The 21,222-nt window shown below is 37.8% G+C and overlaps 1 protein-coding gene across 4 annotated transcripts in view; it reads right to left on the reverse strand.

Annotated features, from left to right (window-relative positions):
• Positions 1-1,285: 1,285 nt before the first annotated feature.
• Positions 1,286-21,222, reverse strand: part of NADK2 (NAD kinase 2, mitochondrial) — a 329,344-nt gene continuing 309,407 nt past the window's right edge. For all 4 annotated transcript variants that reach the window (XM_053701210.1, XM_053701209.1, XM_053701211.1 and 1 more), the window contains 2 exons: positions 3,096-3,219; positions 1,286-2,018 (listed from right to left, as the gene is read on the reverse strand). In XM_053701210.1, coding sequence (XP_053557185.1) covers positions 1,880-2,018; positions 3,096-3,219 — 263 coding nt within the window. In that variant the 3' untranslated portion in view covers positions 1,286-1,879. The remainder of the gene's footprint in view (positions 2,019-3,095; positions 3,220-21,222) is intronic.

Consider the following 21,222-nt stretch of genomic DNA (forward strand, 5'->3'; position numbering starts at 1 on the left):
AACAGCACACTCCGGTGCCATTTAAAATAACAAACTTTTGATTGAAGAACAATTAAGTAAAAACTCCAACTCCTCTCGTGACCTCCTTCTTTGTTGAGGGTTGCAAGAGAATGACTGGATATGACATGTGAGGGGAGGAGCTATATAGCAGCTCTGCTTGGGTGATCCTCTTGCAACTTCCTGTTGGGAAGGAGAATATATCCCATAAGTAATGGATGACCCGTGGACTGAACACACTTAACAAGAGAAATATATATATATATATATATATATATATATACGCACACACAAACTCCCAAGTGACATGATGCATGTGATTGTCACGACTATAGTAAGCATCTCCATACCAGATAGAAATTACCCTTCTTACAATAGAGGGAATTCTCCTCTCAACTGAGATATCCCATGCACATTTGAGTAAATAAGGGGAGATAGTGGCTCTAATATCTTTATCTCTTCTCCATAATTATGCTTTTTGTGTCTAGTGGCACTGAGATCACCTGCACCCTAAGGAGACTTTTCTTGTCTTTCATACAAGGGGTCAATTACTCCCATAAGTGGTACCAATAGTAACATAGGGCCCTTTTTCCTCATTAAAGTGTTTTTTAGTGTTGTACGTGATCAATGTGTTTACCATATTCACAAGCTGTAAAGAGCTTTGTTTTTCAACCCATGTGACCTCAAGGCCCAGTAAATTATGGCCGGACATGTCCAGGATGCATTGGTCTTATTGGGTTACTTGGTTTCAGTGGATTGGTTTCACCTACTTGCAGTTTACAGGTTCAGTCCCATCTGCTTCTTGTCCCACGCTGTCCTTACACTGTTCTGCTGCTACATGCGCACATGTATATGTGCAATGGCACTCTGACAGGCCTGCCGGTATTCCTTATGTGTGCAGCATGCTAGGACACGGCCCAGTACTGGGCTGTAGCCCAGCTGTTGAGAAACCAAGGGATAGAGGGACATGCAATCCCTTGTGTAAAAGGGCAGCTTCTACTCTTTAAACTAAAGTCATGCCTCTAGGAACTTCCTCATATCATAGAACATCAAGCACTATACACTGTCACCACACAGTGTCACAACCAGCAATTCATGTAGGTGACAAAAGTACCACACGCCCCTTGTCATTTATTCCCCTAGGAAATGTAAACCAGAGTAGTGCAAAGAACATTAGGTATATCTGAGACCAGCTTTGCACTTAAGGAATTCATTAACAGATTAATTTATGTATATGAATAAAAAAATACACTTATCAAATAATTGGACCAGTTAAAAAAAGTAATCATTCTTTTTTAAATATATAATTTTAAACTATATTCAGGAAAAGGCAGCAGGAAAATAGGTTGTTAACAACTGCTCCAAAAGATATCTTACAGTTTTCAGAGAAATACAAAATGTAACTAAACAGTAATATCCCAATACATCCCTCTCTTGCAATACGGTTTAGTTTTGTACACAGCAGTCCTTTACACGTTAACAGCAGTTGATCAGAGTTGGCATGAGCATGGCTTAGTAACAATCTGAACTTCTTTACAGTTTCCTAAGATACGGTTTTCACACCAATTGTAACTTCACAGTTTAGATTTTGTTGAATAATGCTTTCTGTTAACAGACTTCACAATGTGTTTTCTTTATAAATTGCAGAAAAAGCATTTCACAACAGAAGTTCTTTCAGATGATAAAGGATCATTGCTTTTTTTTAGTCAAGCTTTAGTAAGGTTGCAAACCTAAGGAATGAACAAATTAAGAGCAAAATGTCCTCTTCACTTTGTTTTAGTCTCCAAAGATTTTCTATCAAAAATATAAATGCATTGTCTGTCGGCATAAGTGCTTTTCTGCAGCAGAAGATCTATTCAAGTAGTTTCTTTAGTTTGTGCCCTCATTCATTCAACAATACTGTGCAGAGTGCATCTTCAGCATCCATAGTTATTGTGGTTAATGCTCCGTCATTAAACTCAAAGGATGTGCCCCCGTCAACCACCATGCAAGCATCCCAGCAACGGGATCTGACACACACCCTGGAAAATAAGACAAACCAAACTGGTAATCAGAAGAAGGTAACATTAGTGCTGAATCAAATGTTTCCAATCGAACTATGTCACATTCAATGGAAAACCCATTATCAGTTTCTTCATTTGCAAGATAATGTGGTAGAAAGTAAAAATGGTTCAGGCTAGGAAGGTGCATCACTAAGTCAGATTGCTTTGCAAGTAAACAAATGCTAACTTAACAGTTAACTTAAAGTGATATCATCTCAGTGACCCATCAAATATACCTTTATTTTGTCATTTGAAATATCTGATTTTGCCCATTGAATCTGCCACCTGTACTGAATTTTTATGTTGCAGTAATGGGTGCAGAAAAACTATGTAAATAAGATCCACCAGTAGAGATAGGTACTAAAATGTTATTTTTTTTTTAATTGTTATCACTAAGTGAAACAATTATATCTGTTCTCTCTGCAAGTTCAGTACATTTTAATAAGTTGGGGTTTCACAGAGCATATTTAATACTCTGCAACTGGTATAGCAAGTCACTGGAAATATATTAAAGGAAAAACTAGTTTACAGTACACACTGTCCCTTTAAGTAATGTTTCTAGCCTCAAATTATTTATCAAGATAGGAATAAAAACACATGATTACAAGCTGATCCATCCAGTAAAATTAAAAATAAAACAGGCAGAGTCTACTCCAAAATTTTTGTTTGAAAAGATAGATAATACCTTTACTACCCATTACCCAGCGTTGCACAACTAAAATTGCTTTATTAATGTGCTTGATAACCTTTAAACCTGTAAATTTCTGCCTGTTTCTAAACTTCTTATCGGAGCGCATTTTATAGATTTTATACAGCAAGACAGTGCTAGTTAAAAAAAAAAAATCTAATCTCTGGGTAATTTTATAAGCGCTAATTGCTAACGCAAGCTTGTAATGGCAGATTTGCCCATTTGTGGACATGAGATAAATTAGCTCTCCACTTGTAACCTAGCCCTATGTGTTTAACATCAGCAAAACAATAGCAATTAAACCCGGAGTACAATTAGGACAAATTACAAAGAATAAAAAAAAGAACCAAAAACTGTTAGACACTTACTTTGAAGTAAACCCTCGTTGACGACTACTTGAAAAAACTCGGTTTGCTATAGGTTCCCGAATACTGAAAAACATCTTCAGCTCTTCAGGGTTATATATTAGAGAGTCATTATAAGCATTTGTTACTGTAACAGAAAAAAAAAGTAAAATATTTTATTTAAAATAAGATTTATACTATATTTCAGTTTCATTGAGTTAGGTAAAAACTTCCCAAACAATTCAGCCCGGAAAACAGACAGCAAAAGTTGCCTTTCAGTTACATTCTCCCCAGCTTGGGATATGTGACACTAAAGATTCAGAGTCTGATGGCAGATGAGACTCATTTAGCCTTATATTCCTTAAACATAGGCTTATTTAGGTCTCTGATGAAGCGCATGTACGCATGTGCGAAACGCGTCAGGCATTAGGGAGCACCTTACTGCCCATTACACGCTCTGCTCCAATAAACCTTTGGATCTACAACATACTGGGACTCAGTTTCTTTTTTCCTCACTACAAGTTTCTTTTTTCTCCTCACTACATTATTTAGTCCTCAGCATATTTGTACTTAAAGGGACATTCATCAAAACTGTACATAATCACATTTAAGTTTTGAATGATCATTTTTTATACTTCCATTATCAAAAAGGTTTCTAGTATCACTGTTTTAGTGGCATACACACATATGCTGTGATACCCCTTGCACGCTTATTCAAAGACTGTCTGCTCAGCCAGCTAGTCAGTGATCACTCAATTATGTTTTATCCCTACTGACTCTCTAAATAGATGAGATGTTGAATGCTGGCGCATGAGCCACACACAGCAAATGTGCAGATGTTACTGTGACATGTTTACTAGAAGCATTTTTTGTTAATACAAGCATATTGAAATAAACAATCATGTGACAGCCATCAGCCAATCACAAAATGCATATACGTATATATTGTGCACTTTTGCACATGCTCAGTAGGAGCCTCACAAAAGTGTCCATAAAAGAATGTGCACATTTTGATAACAGAAGTATATTGGAAAGGTTTTTTTTAATTGATTGCAATACCTGAATCATGAAACTTTTGACTTTAATGGTCCTTTAATTCACATTTCTTTCAAGTGTGAACAATTTTTTAAGCACAGTTTTTTCAATGATCAAACTCCTTTTCCCACTTGCTTTACTTGTTTTGTTAGCAAAACATGTATTGTAGTAACTTATGTTATCACACCCACTGAGGCCAGTTAAGGATAAATGTGTCAGGGTTAGGATTTACATATCTGCAGTGCACTTCCAGTTCTCATAAATGGAAACCCCATAATTATAAAATTACAGAAAAATGGGGCAAAATAAATACAAATAATATATTAGTTGTTTTTTTTACTATGCATAACTAAACATTTACATTACAATCTGAAAGTGTTTCATGTCCCTTTATTATTTAATTCATCCTCTTCTTTTTGCATGATAGAAAATGCCTGCCCTACAATGTAAATTATAACTGAACAATTCAATCCTTTCCATTCATTCTCTAATACAAGCTATACATGTGAAAATTATCATGATCCTGTAGGGAGTACCTCTTTGGTCATTCCTGATCTTAGATTGAATAGTATAGGGGACTTCTGAGAACAGACTGCATTTCAACTTGACAGACTGATATGTGAGAATCAGTGTAATATTCGTCTGGATTATAATAATAAAAAAAAAAAGACCCTAGCATTCTATGACCGACCAACGAACAAATGTGAGATGTTGTTGGTTACCAAAAATATCTGTTCGGATAAAACCCTGGAGTTGTGGAGGTCTCATATAAAATCTGTCATATTAAATTATATGGCAGAATTTAAATCAATACATCAACAAAATCACTATCAAAATAGTTTTGCACATATGCGAGAACTCTTGACAGCCCTGTGACCCAAATAATTCCTGTTCTTTTTGCAATGCCTATCTAGCAAGAATTAAAAAGATAGGATAAGATAGTTCAGAGGCTTTAAGTGTGGGGAGGTAGTGGGGCGGTCAGGGGGACGTTTTCACTATATCACAAATGCCTTTCTCCCTTTTATTTTTTTTCATTATTATTATACATATATATATATTTTTTTTTCTTTCACTTTCTTTTTTTTTGGGGGGTTATTTTATTTCAAGAAAAGGTCAACATTGGGCTCATAAGGAAGACCGTTTTATTCTTGTTATGTGTATTGAACAGTTTACCCATAAATACTGATTTAACAAAATATTATTACATTATGTAAATTTACTGTGTTCTCTTGTTTTATTTATTTATTTTTTTGTTACTAACCGTATTCTGTTAAGATGTACTTGTTTTGCTGCTTGACAATGCCGTATAAAGACCCCTATGTTGATTGTAAATAAAAATAATAATGGGAAAAAAAAACCATCAACAAAATCCCTATCAAAATAGTTTTGCACATATAAGAGAACTCTTAACAGCCCTGTGACCCAAATAATTCCTGTTCTTTTCACAATGCCTATCTAGCAAGAATTAAAAAGATATGCAGCTTGAGCGCATGTGTATTTTGTTTTAATATACATCAAGCTATATGCTGCATTGTTTTTCAATAAATATGAAAATAAGCAACGATTCATGAATATGTGTATTGGACACCTATAGAAAACAGCCATAGACATGACAACTGTGTAAAAGCATGTATATGTATTTAAAAAACATATAAAAACTTGTATTTGTGTATGCAAGCTGGTAAACATTAAACTTTGTAATTTGCCCCGTATTCAAATTCTTTAGGTAAAAATATTTTATGTAAAAATTAAATATTAACTTCCAGTGGGCGGGGAAAGTGAAAGCGTCAGCATCAAGGAGCTTTGGTCTACTTCTCTTGTAGTATGAAACAGCCCAAACCACTTTCCTTGGCAGTCAGGCTGACCATAACCATTGGAGAAGAGACATCTTACCTCCCCCCACCACCAGAGGGCAATGCAACAGGCTTAGGGGCCGATTTATCAACCCTCTGTCCGACATGATCCGATCAGCGGATCATGTCTGACAGACATCGCTGAACGCGGAGAGCAATACGCTCTCCGCATTGCACCGGCAGCTCTTGTTAACTGCTGGTACAACGCTGCGCCCTGCAGATTTGCGGCCAATCGGCCGCTAGCAGGGGGTGTCAATCAACCCGATCGTATTCGATCGGGTTGATTTCCCAAGATGTCTGTCCGCCTCCTCGGAGCAGGCGGAAAGGTTATGAAGCAGCGGTCTTTAGACAGCTGCTTCATAATTGGTGTTTCTGGCGAGCCTTCAAGCTCCATACTGAGCTTGATAAATAGGCCCCTTAGAATTAAGCAGCGTGATGGAGTTGTCGTCCACATCTTCTGCCCTGCTGGTTAGGTGGGGAATTTTGGGACCAAGTGGAGTACCCAAAGAGTTGTAGATGGGAAAGAGAACTAAGTGGAGACTGGGCATTACGCTTGAAGATAAAGGCATCCATGCTTGTGAGGGGCTGGCGGCCATTTTGGTGGCACATCTTTAAGCCACCATTGGATCAATCCACTATTCAGATAGCTTAGTTCTGCACAGTATGATTGACAGAATGTTCTCTCTTGTGGTCGAGATAGCAAAAGTTATTCTGCTGAAATTTGCCAGCTTGCTATAAAGAGAAATGAAGGAGTTTCGAAAGCAAACCACAATGGAGCCATGCACCTGGCTAACAACCACAATCCTGGATGCGCAATGATGCAGGCTTTTTCCTCTCTGACTTAGCATGATATATAAATAAGCTAATACCCTCTATGATTTGCTTCATTTACAATTTTCTGGCTAATTTCCCATTCAGATCTTAGCCATTATAAAATTAAAAAAATAATAATTTATGCTTACCTGATGAATGTCTTTCTTTCCGGGCATGGAAAGTCCACAACATCATTCCAATTACTAGTGGGATATTCAACTCTTGGCCAGCAGGAGGAGGCAAAGAGCACCCCAGCAAAGCTGTTAAGTGTAAATTCCCTTACCCATAATCCCCAGTAATTCAGCCTGAAGGAAAATGGAAAAAGTAGAAACACAAGGGTGAAAAAAGGTGTCTGAGGTTTACTCAAACAAACTGCCAAATTATAATTTAAAAAAAAAGAGGGCCGGGTTGTGGACTCTCCATGCCCGGAAAAGAAAGAAATTTATCAGGTAAGCATAAATTTTGTTTTCTTTCCTATGGCATGGAGAGTCCACGACATTATTCCAATTACTAGTGGGAACCAATACCCAAGCCAGAGGACATGGAATGAACTGCGACAGAAGGCACCACCGCTTGTAGAATCTCCCCCAAAACATTGTAGAAATTTGAAAAGGTATGCAAAGAGGCCCATTTTGCCGCCTTGCAAATCTGTTCCATAGAAGCTTCATTCTTGAAAGCCCAAGATGAGGAGACAGCCCTAGTGGAATGAGCCGTAAATCTCTCAGGAGGCTGCTGCCCAGCAGTCTCATAAGCTAAATGAATCATACTTCTTAACCAGAGGAAAAGAATAGTAGAAGAGGCCTTCTGACCCTTACGCTTTCCAGAGAAAGCAACAAACAGGGCAGAGGATAGCCGAAAATATTTAGTAACTGGTAGATAAAATCTTGGACGTACAACATCCAAGTTATGCAAAAGACGTTCCTTATGAGGAGCAGGATTAGGACAAAAAGGAACAATAATTTCCTGATTAATATTTCGATCCGACACGACTTTAGGGAGAAACCAAATTAGTACGAAGGACCACCTTATCTTCATGAAAAATAAGGTACGGGGAATCACACTGCAGAGCAGAAAGCTCAAACTCTACGAGCGTAAGAAATAGCAAGGGGAAACAAACCTTTCCAAGATAACAACTTTATATCAAGAACACGCATTGGCTCAAACGGAGCCTGCTGTAAAATTTTAAGAACTAGGTTAAGGCTCCAAGGAGGAGCAACAGGTTCAAACACAGGCCTGATTCTGACCAGGGCCTGAACAAAAGCTTGAACATCTGGTAAATCTGCCAGACGTGTGCAAAAGAATAGACAGTCAGAAATCTGACCCTTCAGAGTACTGACTGACAAACCTTTCTCCAGGCCCTCCTGAAGGACAAAATGAAAGGAACCCGAAAAAACTCGAGATACACACCAGAAAAACTATATACTCTATACTTACGGAAAACATTTTTTAGCGAGATACTTGCTGAATCATAGACCTTTTCTAAACAAGACTAGGCAGATAATCTCCAAGTAGTCAGCATCAGAAAACTAGATTTGGAAGTAGGAAAAAAACCCTGATAGAAGGTCCTACCTCAGAGGCAATTTCCACTGAGGAAAGGACGACACCTCTACCTGATCCAAAACCAACTTCTGCGATGACCAAACTGAAGCAAAAAAAACCCCAAAAACATGCTCCAGAAGAACATGAACTGTGTCCGAGAAAGAGAGCCAGCAGAGAATCCTGAAAGGAAACCAAAGTCCTATGTAACAGCTAAAGCATAGACCATAGTTGCCTGAGGATCTCTCAATCTGGATATGAAACAGTTAGCTTGGCGTTTAAACGAAAATCATCAAAGCCAACTCCAGGACTCATCACCTGAGAGCGTTTCCACGGAGGAACATCGAGAATACCGCCAGATGAAGAGCCCACTAAGCACAAAAACTTACTACCGGGCAAAAATCTGTCTGCACAGATAATCTCCAAAAATGTTTTTGGAGAACATACAAAGTTGGACCTGTAACCAAGAGATGGTCACAGGTTTCCGGAACTCTGAGTCTTAAGGTGTTCTCTCAGCAGCATTATGCTATTAAGGAACCCCAAACTGTTCTCTCAGCAGCATTATGCTATTAAGGAACCTCAAACTGTTCCTTAGCCAGAGAGGCTAGCAACAGGACCCATAATTGCAAGAAGCATGCGCCGTGGGACAAGAGATCCTGAGAGAGTCACCAGAACCGAAATCTCTCAAAGAAATGTCAAAACTAACCTCAGAAATAGGTCAGAGAGGACTCCAATCCCTTGAGAATAAATAGGCCCACTGGAATTCAAACCCAGAACATTCTGGGTCTTAAACAGATATTAGAACCATCAAACTATAGGAGCACTTCCTATATAAAAAGTATAGTTTAAAACCGCTTGCGAGCACACATTCAAGGTGCAAGTAACTGCAGCAGGAACCAAACTGCAAACCTACCGATTACCAAGCGGTAGAGCCAGTACAGCTGGTGTAAATAAAAATACAGAGATCCAGGAGAAAAATGTATAAATGTATAATTATAAAATTCATGGACAAGAATCCCCCACTCTGCCATAGGAGAACGTCATGCTCCAATGGGGAATGGTTTACCAAGAGAATCTCAGTGACTTTCCACTGAGCATAAGCAAATCCCTAAAATAAAAATTATGTACATAATAGAAAAGAAATGCATTGATCATTCATATACAGAGAACGGCCACCAGATGGTAGCACATCTTAAGGAAACAGACTGTCAAGACCAACACGTCCTGAAAAAACTGTCTTAGAATGGATTATTGTAACAGATTACAAAATGCCATGCATCAGATAAAAATAATACTGTAGAAAAGTTCGAAGAGATAACTGAATACATCTCCGGCCCCAATGAAAAACATGTCAACATGTGAGATTACATTTTTCTAAGTTTCATTCCAGTGTGAATTTTTATATATCTAAAAAAGTATCTAATCATCAAAATAGGTTAACTAAAAAATAATCTAATAAGGAAGTAGACACACAAAATTGATAAGTGTCAAAAGGACAATGAAGGGTACAGTAAGAGCAAAAAGCTCCTCAATTCATGAGGGGAAATATAATACAAAATTCCTATAATAAAAACAGGAAAATAAATTAGAGGATGATACATTAAACATCCCGTATTACATATGCTAACAATATCACCTCAATGTGAGAAAAATAAAAATAAGTATTCCTATAATACAGATATAGAATTAAATATAATAGCGTTCTGATAAAAATGATACATGAAAATGTGTAACAAAAAATGAATCCCCTATACACAAGATAGGAGAACATACATGTCACAGACATTAGTATAGACATGGAGCCCCAGAGCCAAGAAGGAAAGCCTCTGTACAAGTAGAACATTAAGTTATATTATATATGACTCATAACAAAAAGGATCAATAAAAAATTATCATCATTTATCACTGCAGAAAACTAGCAATAGTCATGAAAATGCTAATAATCCCTCAAAACATATAATAATATGCACAGTAGAGAATATATAAGCAGACATAAGGCTTATAACACAATTCCATATACACTGTGAACGGAAAAGGATTAAACATATAAAATGTAATAATCCCTAACAAATATATTTAAGATACAATGCAGACAAAAGATAAAGAAGTATACATAATATTTATAAAAAATATCTACTTGGAAAGATGGGGGAAAAAATAAAATGCTATAAACCCCTAACATCCAATCTCAAGCTTATGAGAATCAGAAGCATCATCTTAAGCTTAGACAGTTCTAAAATGCATACAGATGAAAACAAAAGCATTAAAATATAACTAATCTTGAAGTTATTACTGTCCAGACTGAACAGAAATTTATAATCAGACTGAATATGCAGTATCAGAATGAGAGAAAAAGATAGTTCACCCCATCATAAATTAAATACAAGGTGGAACCTGAAGTTACATAAAACTGCCACCTGAGGGCAGTAAAAACTAGGATAACACTATTTTCAAGAGAAACACATCTTGAAATGAAAGTGCAGGCATAAATGATTATTGTTAAAAAAAACAAAAAAAAAAAAAACAAAACAAAAAAAAAAAACTTTACAAAAATATCATAAACCATGAAAATTAATACTGCAATATTGGCTTTATAGCAAGTAATTACATGTAATGTACATATTAAAACACATTTATCTTTATTAAAGCATAACTGCAATATTTAGCCCATATTACGCTTTTACTAATTTGTACACGCAAAGAGAGAAAACAGATATATCTGCCGCCTGCGGGTCCCTTCAGAAAAAAATTTAAAATTATGCTTACCTGATAATTTCATTTCCTTTTGTACAAGGAGAGTCCACGGCTTCATTCCTTACTGTAGGGAAACTTATACCCAAGCTCTAGAGGACACTGAAAGAAAACGGGAGGGGAAAAAAAAGAGAGGCGGACCCTAATCTGAGGGCACCACAGCCTGCAAAACCTCTCTCCCGAAGGCTGCTTTTCAGCTGAAGCAAAAACATCAAACTTGTAAAATTTAGATAAAGTGTGGAGGACCAGATGGCCACCTTACAAATCTGATCCATAGAGGCCTCGTTCTTAAAGGCCCAAGAGGAAGCCACTGCTCTAGTAGAATGAGCCGTAATTCTCTGAGGAGGTCTATGTCCCACTGTCTCATAGGCTAAGCAGATTATAGACCTCCTCAACCAAATGTATAAAGAAGTCTAAGAGACCTTCTGGCCCTCACAATTCCCAGAATATGCCACAAATAAGGAAGAAACTTGTCTAAAATCCTTAGTAGCTTGAAGATAAAACTTCAAGGCACGAACCACGTCCAGATTATGAAGTAAACGTTCCTTCGAAGAGGAAGGATTAGGACACAAAGAAGGGACCACAATCTCTTGATGTTGGGGGTCTAACACGACTTTAGGGAGAAACCCTAACTTAGTCCGTAGGATAGCCTTATCCGAATGGAAAACCAGATAAGGAGACTCACATTGCAAGGCGGCAATCTCAGATACTCTGTGTGCCGAAGCAATAGCCAGTAGAAAGAGAACTTTCCAGGACAACAACTTAAAGGGACACTGAACCCAAATTTTTTCTTTCGTGATTCAGATAGACTAGAGCATGCAATTTTTTTTTTTTTTTTTTTTTATTTTATAAACCAAAACAATTTACATAAATCAAATATCATACATTTACTATTTTGTACAAAAAACAAGAGAAAGGAATAAGATATAAGACCGTTGAGACACAATATATCAATATAGGCATACGAAAGGAAAAGCAAAATTAGATTAATTTTTACATAGCTTGTAAATTTAAAGCTATATCAATTATACTTCATATTTCTTATATATTTATCCTTAGAAGTATCTGGAACAAAAATATAATTAATGCAAATCAAAAATAGTACACTTATTGTTCATCTAGATCACAAAGAGAAAAAAAAAAGAAAGAGGCGGAAAATACAAAGACTATGAAGTCATGGAATAGAGCAGTGACCTTGTATTAGTTGTGTCTGGTCTATTTAGTCTCAAAGAGGTAAATTACTTGCCATTCATAGCATTGTTATATCTTATGTAGTTATCTATGAAAAGTGTCTTGGGGTTTTATTTGTTTTTCCAGCCCCATCCCATTTCTCCCCCCCCCCACGTGTGATGAAAAGAAAAGAAAATAATCAAAAAAAAAAAAAATAAAAAAAAAAAAAAAAAAATATTTCTTTCTTTTCCCCTTCCCTTCCCCCTTCCCCCCCTTCTCCCTTCCTTTCCCCCTCTCTCCCTTTCTCCATTCTTGTAAAGAAATTCTTATCTACCAGTTCCCTAGCAGGACTATTTCCGTGTTTTGAAAAGGAAAAATTATATGATTTATTTCTGTGGGAGAAAATATTTTTAAAAAGACTGCCCAGTTATTGAAAAATCTTTTAACATCTTGTTCATTATCAATATTTGTGTCCCTTTGTTCTAAGATACACTGTTTTTTTAAACAGTTTTTTACTTCAGAAAGAGAGGGGATTGACCGGGTCTTCCATTTTTTACAAATTAAATATCTTGTGGCCAAAATAGTGGAAATTACAACCTTTTCATTATTTTGTTTGTCGGGTTCTTCCCTTAAGCCAAAAATAATCTGAAATAGTGTCAGAGAAAGAGGGGTTATCTTTAATACATTTTTTAACCAATATTCTATTTTATACCATAGAGTCCTGATTTTTGGGCAATGCCATATCATATGCAAAAAGTTAGCTGCAAAGTGTGAGCATTTGGGACATTTATTAAAGCTTAGGTTGGCGCATCTGTAGCCTATCTCGGGGGTAAAATATGCCCTATGAAGGAATTTAACATGGGCTTCTCTCCACGTAGCCGAAAGTGCATTTTGGGTGATCTTTTTGAGTGAAAGTTGGAGAGTTTTTGCTTCTAAGTTGCTCGAAGCAGTTAGTATATTCCAGTTTGCAGTCAGTTGCATTAGGACAGATAGACCTTTGTTTGTGCTTAAGAAATAATAACATGGTGTGATGGACATACGTCCATTTCTAGTTAATATTAACCAATCTTCAAGTTTACCCATATTCCAGTCCCAGCCTTTTTCCTTAACTAATTCAAGCGCAAAGTGCCTAAGTTGCAGATATGCATAGAACTCTTTATTTAATAAGCCAAATTCTATATTTAATTCTTGAAATGATTTAATACAGTGTCTTTCTTTGTCTATTATTTGATAAACATTGGTGAAACCAGAGTAATGCCATCTCTTAAAGACACCAGAAAAAATGCCTGCCTGAAATTTGGGGTTCCCTACTATCGGCAAATATGGAGAGGTTTTGCTATTTATTGCAAGAAGCTTTGTTATTTTTTGCCAAGCTTTAAGCGGATTATATATTGTTTTAAGTTTTTTGATTTCTGTCGGGATTTCTTTTATTTCAAGATGAATCAATGCAGATAAACAGTATGGATAACAGACGTTGGATTCTAATTCGTTATTTAGAATGTAATTGTTACGAGAGATCCAGTCTGTGACTATACGTGCAAGAAAGGAGAGGTTATATAGCCATATGTCAGGCATGGCCAGTCCCCCGGATTCCCTTGGTACTGAGAGTTTCCTCAGAGATATTTTTGCTCTTTTTCCTTGCCATAAAAATTCTGTAAGTGCAGTGTTAAGTGAACGAATATCTTTCCCTAGCAGTAGTATAGATGTATTTTGAAGGATATAGAGTAATTTCGGGAGAAGGGCCATTTTAAATAAGGCTATTCGGCCAGATAATGATATTGGCAGATTGTGCCAGTTCTTAAGTTTTTCTTTAATTACTTTCAAGACTGGGGGAATATTGAGTTTATAGAGGTCCTCAGTATTAAGCGGGATATGAATTCCTAAATATTTAAGAGAGTCTGTAACCTGACGTAGTGGTATATTTGTTATCGAGTTCTCCGTCTTTCTAAGCCAAAATATTTCAGATTTTGTATAGTTAACTTTATATCCTGAAAAGGAACCAAAATAGTCCATTATATAGAAAAGTTTGGGGATATTTAATTTGGTATTTGTCATATAAACAAGCAGATCGTCTGCATAGAGCCCAATTTTGATTTCATGCTTACGAATTCTAATCCCGTCGAGAAATTGTCTTATTTTAATTGCCAGGGGTTCAATGGCAATGTTAAAGAGAAGCGGGGAGAGAGGGCAGCCCTGACGCGTCCCTCTACCTATGGGAATAGGTGGGGAAAGGTTATTATTAATTATCAATCTTGTAGCAGGTAGAGCATAGAGATTCATTATAAAATCAGTAAACTTACCCTTAATACCGAAGTGTTTAAGTGAAGAGTATATGTGCTCATGAATAATTGAATCGAATGCTTTCTCTGCATCAATAGAGATAATAGCAAGGTCCTGTATGCCCTCCCCCCCCGCCACTCACATCCGACATTGCCTTGTAATATTCTGTCACGACTAATACCTCTCTAATTTTTGCGGCAGAATTTCTATTATTTAGAAACCCTGACTGGTCTGGATGGATAATTTCTGCAAGGGCCCCTTGTAGTCTAGCCGCCAATACTGCTGTTAAAATTTTATAATCTACATTGAGAAGGGCTATGGGTCTGTACGATTCCTTGCAAGCTGGATCTTTATCGCCTTTCAGTATTAATGTTGTATAAGACTGTGAAAAAGAGAGGGGGGTAGATTTACCCTCAATAAAGAAGCTGTTAAAAAGAGTACAAATATGTGGGGTGACTTCGCTGAGCAGTATTTTATAGAATTCGCTGGGAAGGCCGTCAGGACCGGGTGCTTTATTTGATGACATCTTAGATATTACTTTCTCAATTTCTTCCGCCGATATAGGGGCGTTGAGATTATTGATAGCCTCTGGGGCCAATGTGGGATGTTCAATTTCACTCCAGAACTCAGCGGATTTATTTGCCTCAATAGTTTTGGGGGTGTACAGTTCTTTAAAGTATTCATAAAATATCATCAAAACATCATCTGATTTGATAACATGTTCCCCTTTATGTAGCAATTTATCTATGTTTAACTGTTTTTTTTCATTTTTAATTAATTTAGCCAATATTCTGCCTGATTTGTTGCCATACCTGTACATTCTAGTTTGAATTTTCAATTCTTTTTGTGTTTCTTGGGATAATACAAAGGCATCTCTCTCATTTTTCGCTCGTAGATAATTTGCCCAGTTAACGGGAGTTTTATCAGAGAGGTATTGATTATAGGAATTCAATAAAAATTTATAGGATTCTTTTTCCCTAAGCCTAGTTTTTTTTAATAGCATAGCACCATAGGCAATGATTTCCCCTCTCATTACAGCTTTTGCCGTTTCCCAGAATATTTCGGGGTTGTTAAGATGTTCTCTATTAAAATGTACATACTCTTTATATTTATTTGATAGCCAGTTTTTAAACTTTAGGTCTGATGTTAGATAGTAGGGAAAGAAGAAGCGTGAAGAAGACGGCTGGGCATCTGCTAAATGTATTTCAAGAGAGATAGGTGCATGGTCTGATAATAATATCGGCATAATTGTCGTTTTGGCCCTCGATACCGGAATGCGCTCGTCAATTAGAAAAATGTCTATTCTAGACATGGTTTTATGGGCCTTCGAAAGGCAGGTGTAACTATGAGTGGTTGGATTTTGGTTTCTCCATATGTCGTATATGGCTAGGTTGTGCATGATTTTTTTATATAGCTTGGTTTCTAAGTTGTCTCTTTTTTGTTTCAGGCGTTTAGTGTCTTGTCTTAATCTATCTATTGGACATTGAGGTGCCATGTTAAAATCGCCACCAATGATTAAAGCGCCTTCTGTGTAGGATAAGAGTTTCGATTGGAGAGCATTCCAGTATTCTGGGTCAAATACGTTTGGACCATATGTATTGCAGAGTGTATAAAGCTTTTTAGCGATCTTTATTTTCAACAGGACATATCTCCCCCCCGGGTCGGCCACACAATGGACAACCTCCGCCTTGGTTTTTTTACCTATTAGTATTGCTACCCCCCTCTTTCTCTTAACACCAGCCGCAAAATATACTTCTTTAACCCAGGAAGTTTTTAATTTTAAGGTTTCCTCTGCTGACAAGTGTGTTTCTTGAAGGAAACCAATATCAGTTTGAAATTTGCATAGTTGTGTAATGATCGCCTTGCGTTTGATAGGTGTAGAGATCCCCCCCACATTCCATGACACTATTTTACATTTTCCTATTTTTCCCATTTGGGTGAGAGATATAGCTAAGAGAGGAGGGGGGACCTAACCACAAAAGCATATAATAAAGAGAAAAAGGAAAAAAAAAGAAAAAAAAAAAAAAAAAAAAAAAAAAAAAAAGAAAAAAAAAAAATTCTATTGCATTTACCACACACGTGAGGGGAGGAAGTCCCTTGACCCCTGTCTATCCATAGACAGGAGTCTTCCCTACATAAAGCCTGCATTTCAACAAAAAAATAAAAAAAATTATTATTTCTTTTTAATTTGATGATTTCTAATATTTCTTACACTCCTGTGTTTTTATTATTAATTTAAAGAGTCAAGTGTTTTGTAAAAATTTTCAGCCGCGCTAGTTTCTTCAAACCAGTGTGTTTCTTCCTGTGCTATAACTTTAAGTTTATGGGGATATATTATCATTGCTCGATATCCTTTTTGGATAAATTTAGAGCAGATAGGGGCGAGCTCCCGTCTTTTTGCTGCTGTATCAGCAGAAAAGTCCTGGAACATTAGAATTGTAGCCCCTTTGAATATAATCGGTTGTTGTCTGCGGTAGTGTTGGAGTAGGGTAATTTTGTCCTGATAATTTAAGAGTTTCGCTATAATCGGCCTGGGTCTATTTCTACCCTTACTGTCTGTATATGGAGAACCTAGCCTGTGTACTCTCTCAACCATTGTGGGTTGATGAGTGGATGGTATTTTAAGAATTTTAGGTAATAATTCTGAAATAAAAGATATAAGATTCTCGTTTTGTTGTTCCTCTGGGAGGCCAATAATTCTTATATTGTTCCTTCTGGAACGATTCTCTAGATCTTCTAGTTTATTTTGAATTTTTTGTATATTAGTATTTGCCGATTCTAGTTTAGAGCTATGTAAATTTGTGAGGTCTTCCAGATCAGATACCCTTTGTTCTACTTCTTGTAGTCTGGCAGAGAACTGCCTGACTTCCTGTGTTAATAGGAGGATATCTTGTTTTAGTTCGGCTTTAAGAGCATCAAATTTAGGGGTAAGGGCATCTGAAATACTGGTAACCAAGTTTTGAATATTGGTTACTTCTTGTATCCCTGCTGTATTAGCCATTATTGGTTGTATATCAGTGACATTCTCTTGTGTAGTCTTCGTTTTCCTATCCCTCTGTCTAGCTGCCATGGCTGGAGAGGGGGTCTTGTGGGGGACGTGAAGAAATTTATCCATGTGCCAAAAAAAAGAGCTTGAAAAAGTGAATTTTTATATTGTGACGCCGAAAACGTGAAAGTGAAATACTCTGGAAATCCAGAGAGACCAAAGAAGTGGGAAATTAGGGAGGTGTTTAAGCCTCAAAGTGGGAGGGTGAGGAGGGGAGTGAAAAGTGTGGGAAAGGTGGGGATCAGGGAGGGAAGGAGAAAAAAAGAGAGGAGAGAGGAAAAAAAAAAAAAAAAAAAAAAAAAAAAAAAAGGGACGGAAGACAAAGTGTGTATTTGGGGGTGAGTAGGTTAGTTGTGTAGGAAGTCCAGCCGTGGGAGTAAGAAAGGGAGAATGTTTAAAGCGATTAGATAAGCTTTGTCACAAAAGAGAGAACATCATTTTTAAAGCGGTTAAGGTGAAATTTAGTGAGAGATAGACTGTATATTAGTTCTTTTAATACCTATGTATCTGGTTGGGCAGGGCAGTGAGGTACTAGCAAGTTATTTAGTTAACATCTAGGATCTAGAAGTGGTTTAGTATTTGACAATACTATTTAAGAAAAAATTCTTAGAACAAGCAGGCATTAAACCAGGTTACACTCTACAAGCCTGTGAGGGAATGCTGCAAACCGAATATATATATTATAGAAAAAGCCATCAAATATTAATCCAACTAACCTAAGGGAGGACAGGCAGCAGAGACAAATGAATTTAGAAACACATTGCTTTTGGCTAATTTATAAAGAAGCCTTAATCATGTAATAAAGCCTTCTATCAAGATTGGCTACAGGAAATAACCCATTCTTTCTGAAAGAGGTTAAAAAAAGTAAATAAATAGAATAAAGTGTATTTTTAGTAGAATATGCTCTGTATATTAATATCTCTAGATTTAGCATATACAGCTGATCTGTGCAAAATTTTGCAAATAATATATCTGCAGGTTAGTTTACCAATGCCAGTAGCTTAAAAAAAATAAATCAGTTTAACATTCAAGAGAGTATAGATATTTAGTTGCAGCCAGTCAGTAAAAAGGAGCAAGAAAAATAACAAAAAAAAAGAAAAAAGAAAGAAAAACAACTGAAGGCAACCATGTTCTAATTCCCAGAAAGTCAAGCAGAGATATATACTATGTTTTAGTTTCCTCAAAAACTTATCAATTTCTATTGAAAATTAGGCAGTTCTGTTGCACAGGAATACAGGAATATGTTAGTTTACTAGCCTGTAAACAGACCAAACAGCAGTGTCCAGAGAGATTTAGAAGCACAGTTCTTTTTGCAGAGAGTCAGCCAGAGGTTAATATAGGAGCCGGGAAACAGAGCAAGCAAAAGTGTCCCAGAGGGTTAATGGTACATTTAATTGTTAATAAGCGTAGAGTTCTTTCCTAATCCAGCTGATTTCTTTGGGGATAAGTGCAGGTATTGGTGTGAAAGTAACATGGCCTCTGCTACTCGCTCTCTTATGCTATAGAGATATTGTTTTGTGAGAGCCACACAGTGATTATTGCAATCAATACTATGACGGCTATGCCGCGATATTCCCCAAGGTCTGGACAAGTGTGCCTTTATATCGAAAAAGTACCTTATACCATGCAGCACGGTGCGCTGGTTATGTCTGAGTTCCAGGTTCTTGCCTGTGTATTTGTAGGTCCTATTGTCTTCGTGGGGCCGGAGTTTCAGATAGGCTTTTGGATAGTTCTCCGGCGCAGGATATCCAGGAAATTTGTATCTCAGATATACGCCAGGCTTCCGCTAGCAACATCGGTGTGCGGAGAGCTATGGCCGGGCAGCTATTCTCCTCCTACGTCAGTAGTCAGCGCGGCCCCGGCAAACGGCGTCACTGGTCAGCGACCGGGCTGTTTCCTCACACAGCGCGGCTTGCAGAGAAGGGCACCATCCAGCTTCCCACTCTCTCACTCCGAGAGCAGGGCCCGACAGGACCGGAAGAACTGAAGGTAGGTTAGGGCAACACGTAGAGCTTGTGCCACTTTAGGAGTTAGAGTTGAATCCGGATAGTTGTTTGTCAATCTTTGTCAGCGGACCCTCTGGGTGCAGAGAAGAGTGCCCTCACTAGGCAGCGTCCCATCCACCTCCTCACGCAACATCGGTGGGAGGGATGGGCAGGACAGCCGAACCCAGCGTTTCACTTCTTTGGTAACGTTTTAGTAAAGCTGTAGAAATCAAGGCTTTAGCAGTGTGTTGTAGTTACACCGCGGTGGAACCGGGATCAAGTTGTTTCCAGATGGTTAGCCACCCAGGACAGAGGGTTTGGCGCGAGTTACCGCCAATGGCTAGTATGGGAGTTGAGAGAGAGCGTGCTCACAGCGTGTCCTACACCCAGTCTCCTCCCCCCGGCCAGCAGGGCATCTAGAGCATGCAATTTTAAGCAACTTTCTAATTTACTCCTATTATCAATTTTTCTTCGTTCTCTTGCTTTCTTTATTTGAAAAGGAAGGCATCTAAGCTATTTTTTTGGTTCAGAACCATGGAAAGCACCTTTTTATTGGTGGGTGAATTTATCCACCAATCAGCAAGAACAACCCAGTTTGTTCACCATAAATGGGACGGCATCTAAACTTACATTCTTGCATTTCAAATAAAGATACCAAGAGAATGAAAACAATTTGATAATAGGAATCAATTAGAACGTTGCTTAAAATTGCATGCTCTATCTGAATCACAATAGAAAAAATTTGGGTTCAGTGTCCCTTTAATATCGATTTCATGCATAGGCTCAAACGGAGCTTGTTGCAAAACCTTAAGAACCAGATTCAGACTCCAAGGGGGAGCCGAGGATCTGAACACAGGTCTAATTCTAATCAGAGCCTTAACAAAGGACTGAACATCTGGAAGCTCGGAGAGCCTCTTGTGCAGTAAAACAGACAAGGCTGAAAACTGTCCCCTCAGGGAACTGGCAGAAAGACCCTTCTCCAGTTCATGCTGGAGAAACATCAGAATCCTGGCAACCTTAACTTTATGCCAAGGAAATCCACGCTCTTCACACCAGAATAAATAGGTTCTCCACACACCTTATGATAGATGCAACAAGTAACCGGCTTACGAGCTTGAATGAGTGTATCAATAACTCTCTCAGAAAACCCTCTCTTGGCTAGGACTAAGCGTTCAATCTCCACGCAGTCAGCCTCAGAGAATCTAGATTTTGGTGAACAAAAGGACTCTGTTCCAGCAGATCCCTGTGACAAGGTAACCTCCATGGAGGAAAAAATTACATCCTCCTAGGTCCGCGAACAACGTCCTTTGCGGCCACAATGGAGCAATCAGAATTACTGATGCTTGCTCCTGCTTGATGCGGGCCACTACTCGAGGAAGGAGTGGTAAAGGCGGAAAAAGGTAGATTAGATTGAACCTCCAAGGCACCGCTAATGCATCTATTAGCTCAGATAGAGGATCTCTGGACCTCAACCCATATCTGGGTAGTTTGGTATTGAGACGAGATGCCATGAGATCTATCTCTGGCGCCCCCCACCTGAAACATATCTCCGCAAACACTTCAGGATGAAGGGACCATTTCCCCGGATAAAAGGATTATCTGCTGAGAAAGTCCGCTTCCCAGTTGTCCACACCCGGAATGTGGATCGCTGACAGAATCCGAGATACTTCCCTCATTGCTAG

The sequence above is a fragment of the Bombina bombina genome, chromosome 2, assembly GCF_027579735.1.
Source record: "Bombina bombina isolate aBomBom1 chromosome 2, aBomBom1.pri, whole genome shotgun sequence".
In the NCBI taxonomy this organism is placed as follows: domain Eukaryota; kingdom Metazoa; phylum Chordata; class Amphibia; order Anura; family Bombinatoridae; genus Bombina; species Bombina bombina.